At 41.0% G+C, this 19659-nt stretch overlaps 1 protein-coding gene across 1 annotated transcript in view; it reads left to right on the top strand.

The window, feature by feature from the left end:
- Positions 1-19659, top strand: part of LOC126419792 (myb-binding protein 1A) — a 114157-nt gene that overhangs the window by 21571 nt on the left and 72927 nt on the right. The window contains exons 4-7 of the mRNA XM_050086976.1: positions 53-268; positions 656-850; positions 7622-7829; positions 18259-18436. Coding sequence (XP_049942933.1) covers positions 53-268; positions 656-850; positions 7622-7829; positions 18259-18436 — 797 coding nt within the window. The remainder of the gene's footprint in view (positions 1-52; positions 269-655; positions 851-7621; positions 7830-18258; positions 18437-19659) is intronic.

Here is a 19659-nt window from a genome sequence, read left to right as displayed (position 1 = left end):
GTTTCTGATTGCTGAGCAAACCAATGTGATATTTTGTTTTGGTCTTTCTCAGATTGATGAAACCTTATTTCACAATGTATTGTGGCCAGTCTTAAAGGATGAGGTTGGCAAACCATGGGAAAATCAGTCTATGGAAACACTGTATATTCTGCTCTTAGCAAGCAGGCAGTATCCATCAGTGGTTAAAAAGAAATTTATGATGAAACATCTTGGCACACCAGGACTTATTGTTGAAGACTCGCTGAAAGCCTGTGGCAAACTGCTTATGGTAATTACAGCTGTGTGTAACATGAATTAATGCAATATTTTTAGAGCAAGGTTTTATAACAGCTGATGGACTTCATTAATGAAGTAATAATATTTGTGTGTTTATTTAAATTTCGTATGTTACTGGATGAAAGATATCACATCTTTGAACCTTTCTTAAAATTGAGACACTAGAATGATCCATAAAAGATTTTAGATACTTGATAAAGATAGGTTTATTTTGCTAAACATTGAAAGAAAAGTGATTTTTCTTCTGTTCAGGTAATGACCTACCCCCTCCCCCCCCCCCCTCTCTCTCTCTCTCTCTCTCTCTCTCCACTCCACTCCCCCCCCCCCCCCCCTTTTTTTTTTTTTTTTTTTTTTTTTTTTTTTTTTTTTTTTTTTAAAGGAATCACCAGTTCATACTGCAGACCAGCATCCTGTGTATGAAGAATTTTGCCGGCAGTTGACAGAATCTGAGCATTTAATATTATTTTGGGAGACTGGAATCGATGAACAATTATCCAAACCAACTAACAAAAGGATGACACTAGCTGTGGACATGCTGATATACATTTTGAAGCATTTAAAGGACACCACTTTGGTAAGTTATGAGGAACACTCATGCATAACAGTTATCGAAATAACAAACTGAATTTACTCTGTAGTGAATGCTCTAGCAGCGTAGTTCACAATTTGCAATTGAGAAGTTTTGCCGTGGCCTAGTTTAGCATTATCATGAGGGAGATTACATTAATAAAGAAACAAACAACATATGAGCCGTAGTGTACAGCAGAGTAGTACAGTGTTAAAAAATAAAGCAAGTTGTGGCGAGATGCTTTACCTGTATTGCATGGGAAATTTTTATGTGTTGTTTGCACGTCATTAAACAAACATTGACACAGCAAATGTATATATAATGGTCATCCACAAGACCCAGAAGGCGGTTGTAGCACTGCCCTGTTGATTGACTTACAGCAGGCATTTGATGCAGTTCTACACTATTCTTCAATGAAGAAAATACAAATGTATGAAGTATCAGACCAGCTTTGTGATTACGTTGAAGTTTTCACAGTGAATGTTACACAGCTTGTCATTTATAATGGAGCAAAATCTTCACTTGTAAAAATAGATTCGAGTGTACCCCAGTGGAATGTTCTGAGTGACTACTGCTCATATTATGAGTTGTGTTAAAAAATAAGGTATTTTGGGGAAAAATGGTGTATGTCAATGTTGTTCCCTTCAACGTAGTCCCCATTACATATTAAACAGTGCTTTTTCCAATCTGAGAAACACTTTGGATTAGGTTTTAGCTCCCTCAGCCATGCATTTTTAATTTAATCCTTGCTTTTAAAATGAGAGCCCTTAATTTACTTTTGGGAATACAAAAAGTCACATGAGGCCATGACTGGTGAACGTGAGGCTGAAGCATCATTACAGTATTTGTTTTGGCCAAAACTTCTTGCACCAGTACTGAAGTTTGAGCGGGTGCGTTATATTGGTGCAAGAGCGAGTGCGATATCTGGTGGGTGCAAAAGTTTTGCCATAAATCTAGGTGTTGGTGCCCTGCCCCCCCCCCCTCCCCCCCCCTCCCCCCCCTCCCTTCCGAGATTCATCAGCTGGTGTTGGTGCTGGAGTATCCAGGACACTTGCCATTATCACAGTCTTGATGACCTCCTTTGAGATCCTTATACCACTTGTAAACCCTTGTCTTACTCATAGTAGACTCACCAAAAGCAGTAGTCAATGATCATTAAACGTTCTTGCACTTCATTCCAATCTTACAGCAAAAAAGCTTATGGCAAAATTTAATAAAAGTTCTCTGCTGTTTGACAGCAGACAACATACTAAATACCCTATATAGTTTCAGACACTTAAAAATCAGTGATGATTACGTACACAGCTCTGAAAAAATTGCACAGATCGGATGAATACAACATGCAAAATTATAATGTTGCTACTCTTTGCACAACAAAACTAGTGGACATGATGAAATACCAGCAGAATTGTTTAAAGTCACTGGAAAGGATGCAGTGAAAGTGCTGCACTCAATACGTCAAAAAATATGGATCACGCAGCAGTGGCCAGAAGACTGGAAAAGATCAGTATTCATCCCCATTCCAAAGAAGAAAAGTTCTAAAGAATGCTCAGATTACCGAACAATCGCACTTATTTCACATGCTAGCAAAGTTATGTTGAAAATCTTACAAAATAGACTTCGCCAATATCTATATCGAGAGCTGCCAGAAGAACAAGCTGGATTCAGGAAAGGAAGAGGAACTAGAGATCAAATTGCTAACATTCGGTGGATTATGGAAAAAGTGAAAGAATTCCAGAAAGATGTGTACCTCTGCTTTATTGACTACGCCAAAGCCTTTGACTGTGTCGATCACAACAAATTATGGAACGTACTGAAAAACATGGGTGTCCCAGATCACCTCATTCATCTGATACGGAGTTTATACCTTGACCAAGAAGCCACGGTGAGAACTATGTATGGAGCAACGAAATGGATAAAGATTCAGAAAGGGGTCCGGCAAGGCTGCATACTGTCACCGTACTTATTCAACCTGTATGCAGAACATGTCATGAGGAATGCGAGGCTAGATGAAGGAGAAACAGGAATTAAAATAGCTGGAATAATTGTAAACAACCTCAGGTACGCGGATGATACGATCCTGTTGGCAGAAAGTGAAGAAGAATTGAGAACACTCTTACTGAAGGTGAAAGACGAAAGTGAAAAGGCTGGTCTTATGCTGAATGTGAAGAAAACGAAAATTATGGCAACTACACCTACCAATTTGTGGGATATAGCAGGAGAAACCATGGAGGTAGTGACCACATTCAGTTATCTCGGTTCCCAGATCTCTGCTGACGGTGACTGCAGCCATGAAATCCGGAGACGCCTGTTGCTCGGTAGACAGGCGATGTCAAACCTTGACAAGGTTATAAGGTCCAGAGATATAACACTAGCAACAAAGATCCGTATTGTGAGGGCTGTGGTCTTTCCAGTTGTGATGTATGGATGTGAGACCTGGACCATTAGAAAGGCTGAACGGAGAAGAAATGACTCCTTCGAATTGTGGTGTTGGAGGAAACTTCTTAGAGTTCCATGGACTGCAAAGAGAACCAACAGATCAATATTGGAGCAAATTAAACCAGATTTCTCCCTGGAAGGTCTAATCTTAAAACAAAAGCTGACCTACTTTGGACACACAATGCGAAGGCATGCCTCGCTGGAAGCAACATTAATGCTGGGGAAGATTGAAGGAACTAGAAGAAGAGGACGTCAGAGTATGAGATGGATCGATGGCATCACAGAAGCAATGTGTTCCAACCTGGAAGGTCTACGGGAGAAAGTGCAGGACAGGAAAAAGTGGCGTGATTTGGTTCATGGGGTCACGAAGAGTCGGAACCGACTAAACGAATAGAGAGAGAGAGAGAGAGAGAGAGAGAGAGAGAGAGAGAGAGAGAGAGAGACTCTTTGCACATACACTGTTGTTGTTGTGGTCTTCAGTCCTGAGACTGGTTTGATGCAGCTCTCCATGCTACTCTATCCTGTGCAAGCTTCTTCATCTCCCAGTACTTATTGCAACCTACATCCTTCTGAATCTGCTTAATGTATTGATCTCTTGGTCTCCCTCTATTATTTTTACCCTCCACGCTGCCCTCCAATGCTAAATTTGTGATCCCTTGATGCCTCAAAACATGTCCTACCAACCGATCCCTTCTTCTAGTCAAGTTGTGCCACAAACCTCTCTTCTCCCCAATCCTATTAAATACTTCCTCATTAGTTACATGATCTACCCACCTTATCTTCAGCATTCTTCTGTAGCACCACATTTCGAAAGCTTCTATTCTCTTCTTGTCCAAACTGGTTATCGTCCATGTTTCACTTCCATACATGGCTACACTCCATACAAATACTTTCAGAAACGACTTCCTGACACTTAAACCTATACTCGATGTTAACAAATTTCTCTTCTTCAGAAACGATTTCCTTGCCACTGCCAGTATACATTTTATATCCTCTCTGCTTCGACCATCATCAGTTATTTTACTCCCTAAATAGCAAAACTCCTTTACTACTTTAAGCATTTTTATATTTTCTCCTTTCATCAATTAAATTCAATATTTCTTCTGTTACCCAAAGATTTCTATTAGCCCTCATCTTTTTACCTACTTGATCCTCTGCTGCCTTCGCTACTTCATCCCTCAGAGCTACCCATTCTTATTCTACTGTATTTCTTTCCCCCATTCCTGTCAATTGTTCCCTTATGCTCTCCCTGAAACTCTCTACAACCTCTGGTTCTTTCAGTTTATCCAGGTCCCATCTCCTTAAATTCCCGCCTTTTTGCAGTTTCTTCAGTTTCAATCTGCAGTTCATAACCAATAGATTGTGGTCAGAATCCACATCTGCCCCTGGAAATGTCTTACAATTTAAAACCTGGTTCCTAAATCTCTGTCTTACCATTATGTAATATATCTGATACCTTTTAGTATCTCCAGGATTCTTCCAGGTATACAACCTTCTTTCATGATTCTTGAACCAAGTGTTAGCTATGATTAAGTTATGCTCTGTGCAAAATTCTACAAGGCGGCTTCCTCTTTCATTTCTTCCCCCCAATCCATATTCACCTACTATGTTTCCTTCTCTCCCTTTTCCTACTGACGAATTCCAGTCACCCATGACTATTAAATTTTCGTCTCCCTTCACTACCTGAATAATTTCTTTTATCTCGTCATACATTTCATCAATTTCATCATCATCTGCAGAGCTAGTTGGCATATAAACTTGTACTACACATACATACTTGTACTACACATACACATACACTATATACATAAATTACCAAAAGGAAAAATGGAAGTGGCAGTAGGCTGTTTGCAGATTATGTTGTCTTGTCTATAGACAAGTTTTCACGCTATAAAATATATAGTCACTTGCTGCAGAGAAACATCGTATATACTATGGTACAATGCTGAATTGACTGTTACAACTTTCTCATTTGCTGTTTTGGCAGGAGCTTTTTTTCCCTTAACATAAAAACATATTTGTGCATAAGTATGACATTTTTTAATTTATGTTCGTCTTTGTTGACATCCTGGCATTTTCAGTTGCACAGAACATTACTAAGTCATAGCTAACACTTGCTTTAAGAATCATGAAAGGAGATTGTTACATGGAAGAGGCCTGGAGACACTGGAAGGTTTCAGATAGATTACATAGTGGTAAGGCAGAGATTCAGGAACTAGGTTTTAAATTGTAAGACATTTCCAGGGACAGATGTGGACTCTGACCACAATCTATTGATTATGAACTGTAGATTGAAACTGAAGAAACTACAAAAAGATGGGAATTTAAGGAGATGGGATCTGGATAAACTGAAAGAATCAGAGGTTGTAGAGAGTGTAAGAGAGAGCATTAGAGAACAATTGACAAGAATGGTGGAAAGAAAGAAAGTAGAAGAAGAATGGATAGCTTTGAGAGCTGAAATAGTGAAGGTAGGAGACGATCAAGCAGCTAAAAAGACAAGGGCTAATAGAAATCCTTGGCTAACAGAAGAGATATTGCATTTAATAGATGAAAGGAGAAAATATAAAAATGCAGTAAATGTAGCAGACAAAAAGGAATACAAACGTCTCAAAAATGAGATCGACAGGAAGTGCAAAACGGCTAAGCAGGGATGGCTAGAGGACAAATGTAAGGATGTTGAGGCTTATCTCACTAGGGGTAAGATAGATACTGCCTACAGGAAAATTAAAGAGACCTTTGGAGAAAAGAGAACCACTTGTATGAATGTCAAGAGCTCAGATGGAAACCCAGTTCTAAGCAAAGAAGGGAAAGCAGAAAGGTGGAAGGAGTATATAGAGGGTCTATACAAGGGCGATGTACTTGAGGACAATATTATGGAAATGGATGAGGATGTAGATGAAGATGAAATGGGAGATATGATACTGCGTGAAGAGTTTTACAGAGCACTGAAAGACCTGAGTCGAAACAAGGCCCCGGGAGTAGACAACATTCCATTAGAACTACTGACAGCCTTGGGAGAGCCAGCCCTGACAAAATTTTACCATCTGGTGAGCAAGATGTATGAGACAGGCGAAATACCCTCAGACTTCAAGAAGAATATAATAATTCCAATCCCAAAGAGGGCAGTTTTTGACAGGTGCGATAATTACACTATCAGTTTAATAAATCATGGCTGCAAAATACTAACATGAATTCTTTATACATGAATGGAAAAACAGGTAGAAGCCAACCTCGGGGAAGGTGTGTTTGGAGTCCATGGAGATGTTGGAACACATGAGGCAATACTGACCCTACAAGTTTCTTAGATTAAGAAAAGGCAAAAATATGAATGCTCAGGTTTGCAGATGACATAGTCCTTGCGGCTGAAAAGAAGACAGAATTTAAAAAAAATTAAGAATAAATTGTGGACTTAGTAAACATTTAAATTAGGAAATAAACAAGATGAAAGGAAACAAATTTGACTTTTTTATTAAGTGGGAGAGAGAGCTTTATCAACAGGGTTTAGTTTACTGGCACTAAGTAATGACATGGACTGAAGAAGCAGTTTTTAAGCTGTTGTCTGGAGTACAGTGAAATGTAAGTGATGGTTAAACTGTAGGAACAGTAGCTGGACACATAATGGCACTAAATGAAGAAGTATTAAAAAGACTATAGAACAAAAGAAATAGATGGAGAAATGTTACCTAAAAAAAGGGGTTATGTTTATGAAATAAGTACTAAATTTTTGAAAAATACCTTCCTTTAGTTCCATGGTTTCTTCAATTGTGTTGTAACTTGTATATCAATTAACGGTCCTTGGTTGGTTTAGAACCTTTGATAATTTACTCTTATAAAAACTTATCCGTGAATAGTTAACTTGGCACTTACAAGAGCTGGAGAAGAGAAAATGTGTATGGACAGACTAATATTGATTATTATTGCTAATTATAGAGGACAAGACACATGCATAGAGGCAAATTTTGGTTCAGGTTAGGAACACTTGGATGGCAACAGTGTGATTATAATATGAAGTTTCTGTAAATTTTTCCAGGTTAATCTATGAACAGCTTCACTGGGCTGTGAATGAGTATTGTTTTTTGAGCTTATTCCAACTAAGTGGAAATTTATTTTCACTAATGACTGTTGTTTCCTGCAAAACATTAATTTCATGCAATTTCTAGCTCTGCTTTTAATTGCCATTATAATTCATTCCTTTGAAATGTGTGTGTGATTTGCGGCGGGGGATGGGGGGGGGGGGGGGGGCCATCATGCATATAATCTTTGTTATCCAATTTATATTTATCTCTATTTTCTATAACAGATGTAGATGATTATATAATGTTTTATTCCTCTTTATAGATACCACAATTACTTACTTCCAATTTTATGATGTCAGTCGTAAAATCTTTCAGTGGGAAGAAAACAGAGAATCTGTTGTTGGAGAAAATGCAGCATTTCCTGGATATAATGATAAAATTACTTGAAGGTGCCTCTGATAAGTGTCGTATTGCAGTTATTAAGAAAATACTGTTTTATCCTGGTGATCTATTTTTTGAAAAGCATTCAGGTATGGTACTATAATATCATAGTTATTATTTGACTTGTATTTATGTAATTTAATTCTGCTTAATTTTTTATGTGGAATAACTATTTCATCATTTATAGACAACATGTTCTAAAATATTTATTTTCATATATTAGATATTGTGTGATAAATGTGATGAAACGAAAAGGAAACATGAATTTGAAGAGCAATGAGTAATGTGTGCTTGCTTTTTGATGTGAATGTTGTCACATCATGCTGAACTATTTCATTATTTAAATTTGAAAATATCCAAGATGAAATTCAGATGTTAACGCTTTTATTTACTGAAAGATCTGATAAATTAAAATTGCTAATAATGTGTTGTTCACAATTGTAGCACCCAAGTGTGTTTTGTCAATACATTTGTTCAATGTTTAAAGATGATTTGAATCAGATGATTGATGCAAGTCACTGCTGACTTTCTTACTGAAGTATTGTGTTTTCAAAAACATTTTTGTCCTTTGCGTGGTGGTATGTTCTTCAGCTCCTCATTTATCATTAGAATACATTAACTGGGTGACACCATTGGTTTCAGAAGTCATACATTTGTTTAAAAAAAATGACAATTGTAATTCCGGAACGAAGGTAGTCTTTGTGTGTGTTATACATATATGATGCAATCTTCAGTTCTCTAATACATATTTTAGTTGTAATATTCATGACCATTCTTATGAGGATGCCCTCAGGGGGCTCAGCATTTAGTTGCTGGGTACGGGCTTGGTGACCCCGGGGTCCCTGAGCTGGGGACTGGGAAGTGCCACCAGTCCTCAATTCTGTAAGCTCTGAGCGTGCTTCAACGACCACTGTAAGGTGCGACGGTGGAACGTTGTATGGTACAGAGCCTGGGGATCTTGGCTTAATTGCCTGGGTCGCGAGGATGGTATAAACCTCAAAAAAAAAAAAAAAAAAAAACCTCAATCTCAAGGTGTGCTGCGCGCCGAGGAGACGCATGGCTGTTGAGGTAGAACAGTTACTACTGGGCAACGTCTGGGGAACCTGCCGCCCCCTGGTTGTATTAGGCTAACCCAGGCAAGCGGGGGCTCTGTCTGGGTGGACATTCCTTTCCCTAGCTGCTCGTGGGACCATCATGAAAAGGAAAGTTCAATGCTTTACAGTATGACCCCCCATTGGTCCCTTCTCTGCCCACACTAGGGGAGGAACGGCGGTGTAAATTACCTGGTGAGACATATTCTCCTCGATTTTTGGTTTGCAGCCGAACAGATGGGGACTCATTTCTGACCACAAAGCCTCAGTTTTTTGTGGAAAATTTAGAGGACAAGCTTGGAGAATTTGAGGGCATGTCTAAAATGAGGTCTGGGGCAGTCCTCACACAGACGGCATCCCCCGCACAGTCACGGGCATTGCTTGCTTGTGACAAGCTCGGTGATGTTGCAGTCTCCATTATGCCTCATAAGAGCCTAAATATGGTTCAGGGACTTATTTTTCATCATGACCTGTTGTTGCAGTCTGACGACGAGCTCCGTGCAAATCTGGAATGCCGCGATGTCCACTTTGTACGATGTGTCTTCAGGGGACCTAAAGATAGTAGGGTCTCCACCGGCGCCTTCATCTTCGCTTTCGAGGGTGACACCCTGCATGAGTAGGACAAGGTGATGATACATCGATGTGATGTTAAGCCTTACGTCCCTCCTCCCATGCGCTTCTTTAAGTGCTGGAGGTTTGGGCATATGTCATCGAGATGTGACGCCAACCCTACCTGTCGGGATTGTGGACGTGCCTCCCACCCCAACGTCCCATGTTCGCCACCCCCTGTTCGTGTCAACTGCGGACAGAAACATTCACCTAGCTCATCAGACTGCACGGTTTATCAAAAAGAATGGAAGATTATGGAGCGTAAGACCTTGGACAGGCTTACTTTCACAGAAGCTAAATGCAAGTACCGTCGACTTCACACTGTGCACATTTCATTGCCGTATGCTGCAGTAGCTTCGACGTCGCCATCCCTGGCGACGAGCCCCCAAGCTCAGCTACTTTTTGTGGGCCTTCCAGCCCGGCCGTCTATTCCTGCCCTCTGGTAGTTGGGGGAACACCCTCTTCTGTTGCTCCCCTGCTGTCAACATTGGGAGTAACAACCCCTCCTTCTTTGGGGACTTCAGTCCCCACCTCTTCACCGGAGAAGTGCCCGCCTCCTCCGGCTCCCCTCGTGCGGAAGGGATCACTTGGTGCCCTCCCTTCCACGGTTACTGCCCCTCCGGTTGTCAGCCAGTAGCTGAAAAAGCCACCACCTGAGCACCATAGGGCTTCCAGGTCTTCCTCGGGCCATGAGACTGGGTCGGAAAAGCCCACCCAGCCTGATAAACCGAAGGACAAACGGGACCCTACCAAAAAGAAGAAAAAGCTAAAGGAGAAGGACATAGAGACGGAAAAGGAGCTCACCTCTGCACCTGAAGATGATGTGGAGCATCTAGCATCCGCTCAGGAGTTAGATTTTGCTCGACCCGCAGCTCCTATGTAAGTTGATCAGGCTACTTCGCAATCGGTGGCGGCGAGCGCTTCTAAGTCGTGACTTATACCCTCCCAGGTTCTTTCATGTCTTCACAGTCGGATACCATTATCCTTCAATGGAATTGCTGTGGTTTTTTCCACCACCTTGTTGAGTTGAAACAGCTTTTGTGCCGCTTCCCTGCCACTTGTCTGGCCCTACAGGAAACCTGGTTTCATGTTCGGTGGACCCCCCTCCCTCTGTGGCTACCGGGGTTACTATAAGAACCGTGTAGAATATGACAGGGTGTCTGGCGGTGTCTTGGCCATTGACCTCTCTCTTAGTAGCCCAGGTCTTCTTCCATACCTCAGTTGGAGGGCCCACGACGATCTCTCTGGTAGCGACCACTTTCCTATCCTGGTTTCTCTTCTTCAATCCCAACCCCCTGACCAGCTGCCACGATCGTCTCTTCGTGGAGCTGATTGGGCAGCCTACACCTCAGCTACAATGGCCATTGCTCCGCTTCCTGGTGACATTGATTTGGCAGTGGACGAGGTCACTATGGCCACTGTTTCTGTTGCCGAGGCCACTGCCCCTGCTCTTCAAGTACCCTAAGGCGTAAGTCAGTCCCTTGGTGGACACCAGAGATTACAGAAGCTATCCGGGACCGCCGGCGAGCCCTGCAACAACACCGGCGCCATCCTTCCCTAGAGAATCTGGTTGCCTTTAAATGGCTGCACGCCCGGGATTGGCGGTTAATCCGGCGGAGCAAGCAGGCCTGCTGGGAATGATATGTTGCCACCATAGGTTCTCGCACCTCCCCATCTCAGGTGTGGTCACGGGTTTGGTGCATTTTTGGCTTTCGCCCTCATGCGTCTGTCCCTTGCCTTTCTCTTCGGGGTACACTTTGTACTGATCCAATCGCTATCGCCTAACATCTGGCAGAGTACTTTGCTCGTAGTTCTGCGACAGCAGGCTACAGCGCAGAATTCCGCGCCATTAAAGAGCAGGCTGAGCGTATGCAGTTGTCGTTTCACACGCACCTTTGGGAACAATACAATGCTCCGTTTAGTGAATCAGAGTTCCAAAGTGCCCTTACAGCTTGCCCCGATACCTCTCCAGGTCCAGACCGAATTCACAACCAGTTTCTTCGCCATCTCTCGGCTCACTGTCAGGGTGAATTACTCGCCCTGTTTAATCGCATCTGGACGGAGGGCGTTTTCCCAACTCGTTGGCAGGATAGCGTTACCATCCTGGTGCTGAAACCTGGTGCAGATCTGTTGGTGGTTGATAGCTATCGCCCTATCAGCCCTTCCGGTCCTCTTCTTCTACCTCTCCTTGGTCCCTCCCTCGCTTGCGGCTTTGCGTGGATTTGTCCTGCGACTCCAAGTCCTCCGTTCCACCTGCCAGTCTTCATCAACAATTCCTGGCTCTTCTTGCCTCGTTTCGCGATGCAGGTGTAGTCTACCACCGATGGTTCTGTGTTTGATGGACGCACTGGATTTGCTTTCATCCACGGTGACTACGTTGAACAGCATTCGCTGCCTTGTGGGAGCAGTGTTTTCACTGTGGAGCTGGTTGCTCTTTATTGTGCACTTGCTCACCTTTCCTCCTGCCCTGGGGAGTCATTTGTCATATGCAGTGACTCCCTGAGTGGATTGCAAGAACTCAACCAGTGTTTTTCTCGTTACCCTTTGGTGCGCGGTATTCAAGATGCTGTTTTTGCTCTCGCCGAGTGTGGTCGTTCAGCGATGTTTGTGTGGACCCCTGGCCACATTGGCATTCCAGGAAACGAACGTGTTGATCGGTTGGCCAAGCAGGCCACCACTTCGCCACCCCTGGAGCTTGGTCTCGTGGAAAGAGACCTCCGGTCAGCCATACATTGCAAGGTCCACGATGTCTGGAGCTCTGAATGGTCTGTCTTGAACGTGCCAAATAAGCTCTGCATGGTAAATTCGTCCACGGCCGTATGGAACTCATCCTTGAGGAGCACGCGTAGGGACTCAGTTGTTCTCTGCCGTCTCCGAATTGGACATACGCGGTTGACCCACAGCTATCTCCTTCACCGTGAGAACCCGCCCAAGTGTCGCTGTGATGCAGGGCTGACAGTGGTCCATCTTCTGATGGACTGCCCCCTTTTAGCCCCTTGCGGCAGTTCTTTAATTTACCAGCTGCAATTCCTTTAATTCTAGGTGATGATGCCTCTATAGCTGACTCAGTTTTACGTTTTATCGGTGCAGCTGGGTTTTATAACTCACTCTAGTGTGGGCGCTCTCGCATGATTTCTGAGGCTACACCCACTCCAGTGACTTTTAATTGTGACATGGGTACCAAAATAGTGTCTTTTATGGTAACAAGTTGTGTTGGTACCTCTATCAACGGTTTCCAGCTGGAGGTTCTTCATTTGTAGTTGAGTGGTTGACCTTTTACCTGATCCATCAACCACTGTAGTCTGCTTTACTCTAGCCCACTATTTGCTCTGCTCCTTTTAAGTGTCCTCTATTTTGTGTTATTGCAGTGTTCATTTTAGCTCTGTACCCCTTGGTGTTCCCTCCCTCTGGGTGCAGAGGTTATGCTTTTACTGTATAGGTCTTTTACAAGTATATCTGTTTGGAACAGGGGACTGATGACGATGTTTGGCCCCCATCAAACCCCAAAACCAACCATCCTTATGAGGACAAGGAATCGTATTTTTGATGAAAGTAGCGAATTTTTTTGTATTATCTTAAAATATTTTACAGGGCATCCTCTTTAAAATTATGTATTGCGTGTTCTTATACTCCAGTTCTAACCATGTTAACTTACCAGTTTCCCAAAATGGTGTGCTCAGTTTTTCTCCCTGTCATGGCCGACTGGAGGTCTGTCAGTCCTACCTTGTGATTTCAAGACCACTGATTTCTGGTGATTATTTTGTGTTACGTGACATATTCGCAGCTTCGCTGTTTGCCAGCTTGGAAAAGATGCTCCCTTGTTTTCTGCTTGTATATTTGACTTCAGTATCTGTACGTTTCAAATTAATAAATCAGGGACATTATGTTTTCTCAAGCACTCCCTTATTTTACCCCTTGGCACACTGTTGTATGCTTTTCCAAGTCTGGGAATACTGTTATCAAATCCTTTCCTTTTTCCCAGTACTTCACTTAGTTACAGAGGGGGGAAAAAATGATGTCTACCGTTCCCACATTACCCCTGTTCCTCAAATTGATGTTTTAGGGCAGGGGTTATTAAGTAATTTTAGATGGCATCATGATACTTTTGAAAATTTTTGTTGACGTCCAGAGGAAAAAACCTCACATTTCTTGCTAATTTTTTATTTTAATTTCCAATCGCAAAAAATATGAAATACAATAGATAGGCATATTGGTATTCAAAAATCTAGCAAAAGCTCATATTCCTTACCAATTTTCAATTTTAATTTTTGCTCACAAACTAATCTGAAATACAATAGTGTATTATAAAATCAATCGGAGAAATTACAATTGCGGTCTTGCGCCAGTTTCTTAAAGTTAGTTTCATGTGGGGAGCAGCTTATGCTAATACTATCTTCAAGGTGGGTGACCTTTAATCTTGAGCAACGTTTGTTCTTCAGAAAACTTCATTTTTGAAACTGAAATTTCACAAATATATGTGGAGCTAAACATAGTATCCAGGTATATGGATAACTTTTTGCAATTTTCATATTTTTTTGGGGCATGTTTACTCCAAAATTCTTCAGCGGATGCAGTTTTAAACATTTGCAAAGAAATGCCTTCCTGCAAGTCTGTTATCTCCATTTGGAGTAAAGGCTTTCAAAGGCAGAACAACTTCGTAACCATGTCCGTCCCTTCTGCCACTGGAAATACTTCAAAAGACGATCTTAAGAATCACAACAGCTTCTCTATCCCTGAAAAGTCTTGGAATCTTGCAACAAATTCCTTCTTAAGGTCTGACTTAAAATTTGAGAATACTGAAATGTCTATTTCAGAATTATTTTTATATTCAAAAATTGTTGGAAAGCAAAAAAAGTTTTGACTTGCAATGTCTTTTTCAAAGATATCCAGCTTTCAATGGAAAGAAGATACACTTTGTATCACATCAGACATTAATTTCCCGTTTTCTAGTAGCTCGGTACTGCGTGCATTTAAAAGTTTCAGAATGTATATTATGTGCTGATACGATAGTAGTAGCACAGCGTTCTTATCCTTGATTCTCTTTACTAGTCCTTTTTCTTTGTCAATCGTCGCTGGGGCCCTGTCTGTTAAGAGATATAATTTTATCATAACTAATGTTTGATTTTGTCATGAAATCATTAACAGTCTTGAATAGATCTTCTCTGCGAGTGTTGCCTTTCAGTGGCAATATTGTTAGCAATTCTTCCCAAAATTCTTTACTTCCAATATCAAAAATGTACATTTGTTCTTCATCAACAATGTTGCATGGTTTGTCTAGTGCTATGGCGTGCTGCAAGACTCCTTCTGCAGAAGTTCGAGTAAACTATTTTTATTATCAGCAGTCAAAATTACAGTTCTTGTATTACTTCTTTTCGACGGTGGAAAACCTTCAATTGCGGCAACAATATATTTTTCTCTTCAGAAAGTGCCATGGCCACTTCCAGCACACATTCCTATTACTATATCAGAGTCTGAAAATTGCTTTGGTGTTTATTAAGTGATCGACGCTAACACATTGCTGCTTTTGCAGATTTTTCTTTCTTGCTTATAGAGGGAACTAGGAAGGTGGTGCTTCTTTTTTTATTATTGTTGTTGTTGTTATTATTATGTATTTTTTTAAGAAGCTTGATATGTCTGGAATTTTTCTTGACAAGCTCTGCTATCCAGACAAAAATTTTTATTGAACTGCTGACAAGTTATTTTGTAGTGTTGCTTTAAGTTGGCACTTTTAACAAGAGTCATAGTTCTATATGAGGCAAACTGTAATAGATCTCGGCCTATAAGGCAGTGTAAAACAACAATGTTCAGTCAAAAACTTCCTATTTACATTATCAACTTTATGCTTTTTAGGATCCATTTTGGTGTGAAAGAAATGTTATAAATCTTTATAATAATGAAGCGCTCCCTATGAGATTCGACGACTACTAACAAAGTGACGGTAAAAGTTGTGTACTTTACTTAGATTCATTCTTTATAAGAATGGCATTTAGATTCATTCTTTATAAGAATGACAGTGCTTGGCACACAGCAGGTGCCAACGCACCGCAAAAGGGCCATACCATATAGGAGCAGCATTGCAAAGGAGGCACTTCGTTGTCAAATATCCCCGCCACCAAGAGAAGTAGCCCAGTAAGTAGCTTTAAGCTGTTGTTCCAACAAAGAGGACAAAAATGGTGTTTAAATAAATATTCCTTCTCCAATTTAGTAAAGCTTTCAGAGGTTTCCGGAGTCTGAAATCAATTTATAAAATTTCCTTGTTCATTAAATAAAATTCTTGTCTTCATTCATATGTACAGAGCTTTTATGTGGATTGACATAACATGCTGTGCCGGCCAGCCAGCTTGCTCCCTTCCTCCCTGCTCTTCAGTGCACTCTGCTGCACTGCACTGCTTCGGAACTAGGATTTAATCTATCTATAACTAATCATTAAGAATTATAATTATTCAGCATTTAATTGTATCCTACTAGAAAAGATTATAAGGGTGGCGCTCAAACAAATTGTTATCCACAGAAAAATACACTTTTTAAAATAATTTGAATATGTAATTTATACTTTCAGATGTTTTTGGCACCCCAGTATTTGACCGTCTTCGGTCCAGACGTAGACCGCAGTCCGCCAGTTGGCAACCATTGTTCTAGCGTTTTTTCCAGTCTCTGTTCCATTGCTATTTTTCTTACCTTAAGGCAGTTTGATTCCTCGGTAGTTGGTGCATTTCTTTCTACTTCCTTTCGTAAACAGTGGTACTATAATTCTCTTTTTGCAGTCATTTGACACTTCGTTCTCTTTCTGAATCAACCCCAACATCTGATGGAACCACTGTATACCTTGGATTCCAGCTTCCTTTATCATATCTGCTGTCAGCCTCATCTACTCCTGCCGCCTTTCCAACTTTCAACTGTTTCAGGGCCTTTTCAGTTTCTGCCCAAGAACTTGGATGCTGTTCTTCCTCTACTGCAGTGACTTCGGTGTCACTTTCTTGTTCGTTTCCCCCATTCAGCAAGATTTCAAACCAATTCTTCATCACTTCTCTGATGTCTTCCACATCCCTAATACTCCCATCATCTGCTTCACTCACTTTTATATCTTCCCTGTCAGATCCGTTACTTGTCAACACCCTATATAACTGTTTTTGGTTCCCCTTGCTGTCGTCCTCTAGTTTCTGGTTGAATATTTCCCAACTCTCCTCCTTTTATTCTTTCACTACTCTCTTTGCTTGGCATATCTTCTGGTGATATTCCTGCTCCAGTGTTGTCACCCTGTGCTCATCTTTTGGCATCAGCCAGTTGTTCTCATCTCTCTTTTTTCAGTCTTTTTTTTTTTTTTTTTTTTTTTTTTAAGCGTTCGTTGTGCCGTATACTTGCACAGCCCTACTGGCTATTAATGTTCTAAATAGGTTCCAATCTTTGTCCACACTACCAGTCTATTTCTGGCAATTTTTGTGCGACTAACTGGTGGAAACTTTCTTATTTTTCTTCTTTTCTTCTCTATTCAGCTTCCATTCCTTAATTTTAGGCATTCTTTTGTACAGCAGTCCCTCTTTTAATCTTATAATTTAGATCAGCTACTAGTAAGCTGTGTTCACTATCCAAACATTCACTTGATGTAACTTTGGTGTCCCTCGCTTTTTCTCCAATTAATTTGTGTGTTAAGATGTAGATAACTGTCTTAGATGTACCAACCATGCCATATCCAGTAATCTTATGGCTATCTTGTTTTTTGAAGAATATATTCTTTCCTAAGAGTGAATTCCTTGTGCACAGATTTAGATTTTCTTTACCCTCAACATTTCTTTTTCCACATCCAAAACGTCCACTTCCTTGGATCCATTTCTGTCAATGCCGATCTGAGCATTCAAATACTCTCTTACTTTGTCCTCACCCGAGCTTGCGCTCCGTCTCTAATGACCTCGTTGTCGACGGGACGTTAAACACTAATCTCCTCCTCCTCCTCCTCCTTTTCCTACATTCACTTTGGCTTTAATTATCCTTTCACTTTGTAATAGGATCAGTGGCTTTGTGAAACACAAGACCCACTCCATTCCTTGCCGCTTTATTGTCGCCATATCAGTATTATTTGTACCTGTATCTTAGCAGTTGTAAGTTCTTTCCATTTGATTTGGTCTCACCCATTTCCATGATGTGAATCTTTCTCCTCTCCATTATGTCTACAATCTCTTCACTGTTTGCTGTTACATTACATTTAATATTCCCACTCTGAACTTGTTTTTATCTTGTTGTTGAGTTCCAGTTTTTCATCCTTTTGTCAGTGGTTCTTGCAATAACATATTTTACTCTTCTGCTGGCCTACTAAGCCTAATGCATCTGACATTTATCTGTAAGGGTTTACCCCCTCAGCCTTTGAAGATCTCTCTTTGTCACAAGGCAGTACTTCCTCTCTTCTTTAGCCTTCAGAAAGCAGAGGCTGCTTCCTCTGCTGTCTGCACCCTACCAAAGGTTTTCTTCTCTGCTGAAGAGTTGTTTAATTTCCTTCAAACCTCCAGTTACGTCCACTAGCCCCCCTATTAGGCACCTGGCATGCACCCGGTTGGGGAATAGGTGACAAAGGAATGTTACTTAAAATACAAAGCCTAACAGTATATTCCAAATCAAAACTTTCAGTAATTTCACAGACAGGATGGAGATGGCATAGAACTCTCAGTGGAGTGATGACCAGTATAGCGTTGTCGTTTCAGACCAGTTTTCAGCTGAAGGCTGTGTTTTCGTGTTATTCCACATGTGTACTTTTCAACTACAATATGAATGTGTTTAATGCTGGTGTCTGCAATTTCACATTATTTTTAAGGGTGTGTTGTTTCAGGTACTAAGACTGTACAGTTGATTTCAAAACAATTAAATACTGAAGGGGTAAAGAAACTTGCCAAAATGTATCGCCACATTTTGAATGGATCATCAAGCCGGAAAACTGGACCAAATGAAGCTGATCAACAATCATGGACGGGTTGGGAACGTCTTTATGCTGCACAGCTAATGACCAGGTAGGAGAATATTGGTTAATAGTCTATCTTGTACATTATATGCATTTGACCAGTCATGGTTTCTTGTGGAGATCAGCAACATTTGACAGTTCTCATGCTGTTTTTTGAAACAGATTGTTAGAAACTAAGAGAACATGGCACAAAAAATTCTTAAAATAAATTTGAAGTTACTCAGAGGCTCACTGATGAATAAAAAACATAAAATACAATTAAAACTAGAAGCATGATCACTCCAAAAACACGTGATTGTCATTTTCAATTTGTCAGAGATGTTTATCATAAAGAATACTCCATTAAATTGTAAGAAAACTTCAGCTTGGTGTTACTTCCTAGCCTGGGTGTAAGTATCCTTTCTTCTATCCCAGCAGTATGAGAGGAAAACCGCTATGGAACTTCTAATTTGTGGAGGAAAATTACTGATACATTTGAACCTTCATCAGTTTGTAAGGTGTATGATGGGAACTTAACAAATATACTTGCTGTACTTGTGGTATCTAAACAATTTCAGTGTGGAATAAGTAAATCCTAAATACACAGTCCCCCCCCCCCCAAATGAACCATGGACCTTGCCGTTGGTGGGGAGGCTTGCATGTCTCAGCGATACAGATAGCCGTACTGTAGGTGCAACCACAACAGAGGGGTATCTGTTGAGAGGCCAGACAAACGTGTGGTTCCTGAAGAGGGGCAGCAGCCTTTTCAGTAGTTGCAGGGGCAACAGTCTGGATGATTGACTGATCTGGCCTTGTAACACTAACCAAAACGGCCTTGCTGTGCTGGTACTGCGAACGGCTGAAAGCAAGGGGAAACTACAGCCGTAATATTTCCCGAGGGCATGCATCTTTATAGTATGGTTAAATGATGATAGTGTCCTCTTGGATAAAATATTCCGGAGGTAAAATAGTCCCCCATTCGGATCTCCGGGTGGGGATTACTCAGGAGGATGTCATTATCAGGAGAAAGAAAACTGGCATTCTACGGATCGGAGTGTGGAATGTCAGATCTCTTAATCGGGCAGGCAGGTAGGTTAGAAAATTTAAAAAGGGAAATGGATAGGTTAAAGTTACATATAGTGGGAATTAGTGAAGTTCGGTGGCAGGAGGAACAAGACATCTGGTCAGGTGAATACAGGGTTATAAATACAAAATCAAATAGGGGTAATGCAGGAGTAGGTTTAATAATGAATAGGAAAATAGGAATGCGGGTAAGCTACTACAAACAGCTTA

This window comes from Schistocerca serialis, chromosome 9 (genome assembly GCF_023864345.2).
Source record: "Schistocerca serialis cubense isolate TAMUIC-IGC-003099 chromosome 9, iqSchSeri2.2, whole genome shotgun sequence".
In the NCBI taxonomy this organism is placed as follows: domain Eukaryota; kingdom Metazoa; phylum Arthropoda; class Insecta; order Orthoptera; family Acrididae; genus Schistocerca; species Schistocerca serialis.
Note: the sequence above shows the minus strand (reverse complement) of the source record. Positions and strands in the feature narration are given on the sequence as shown.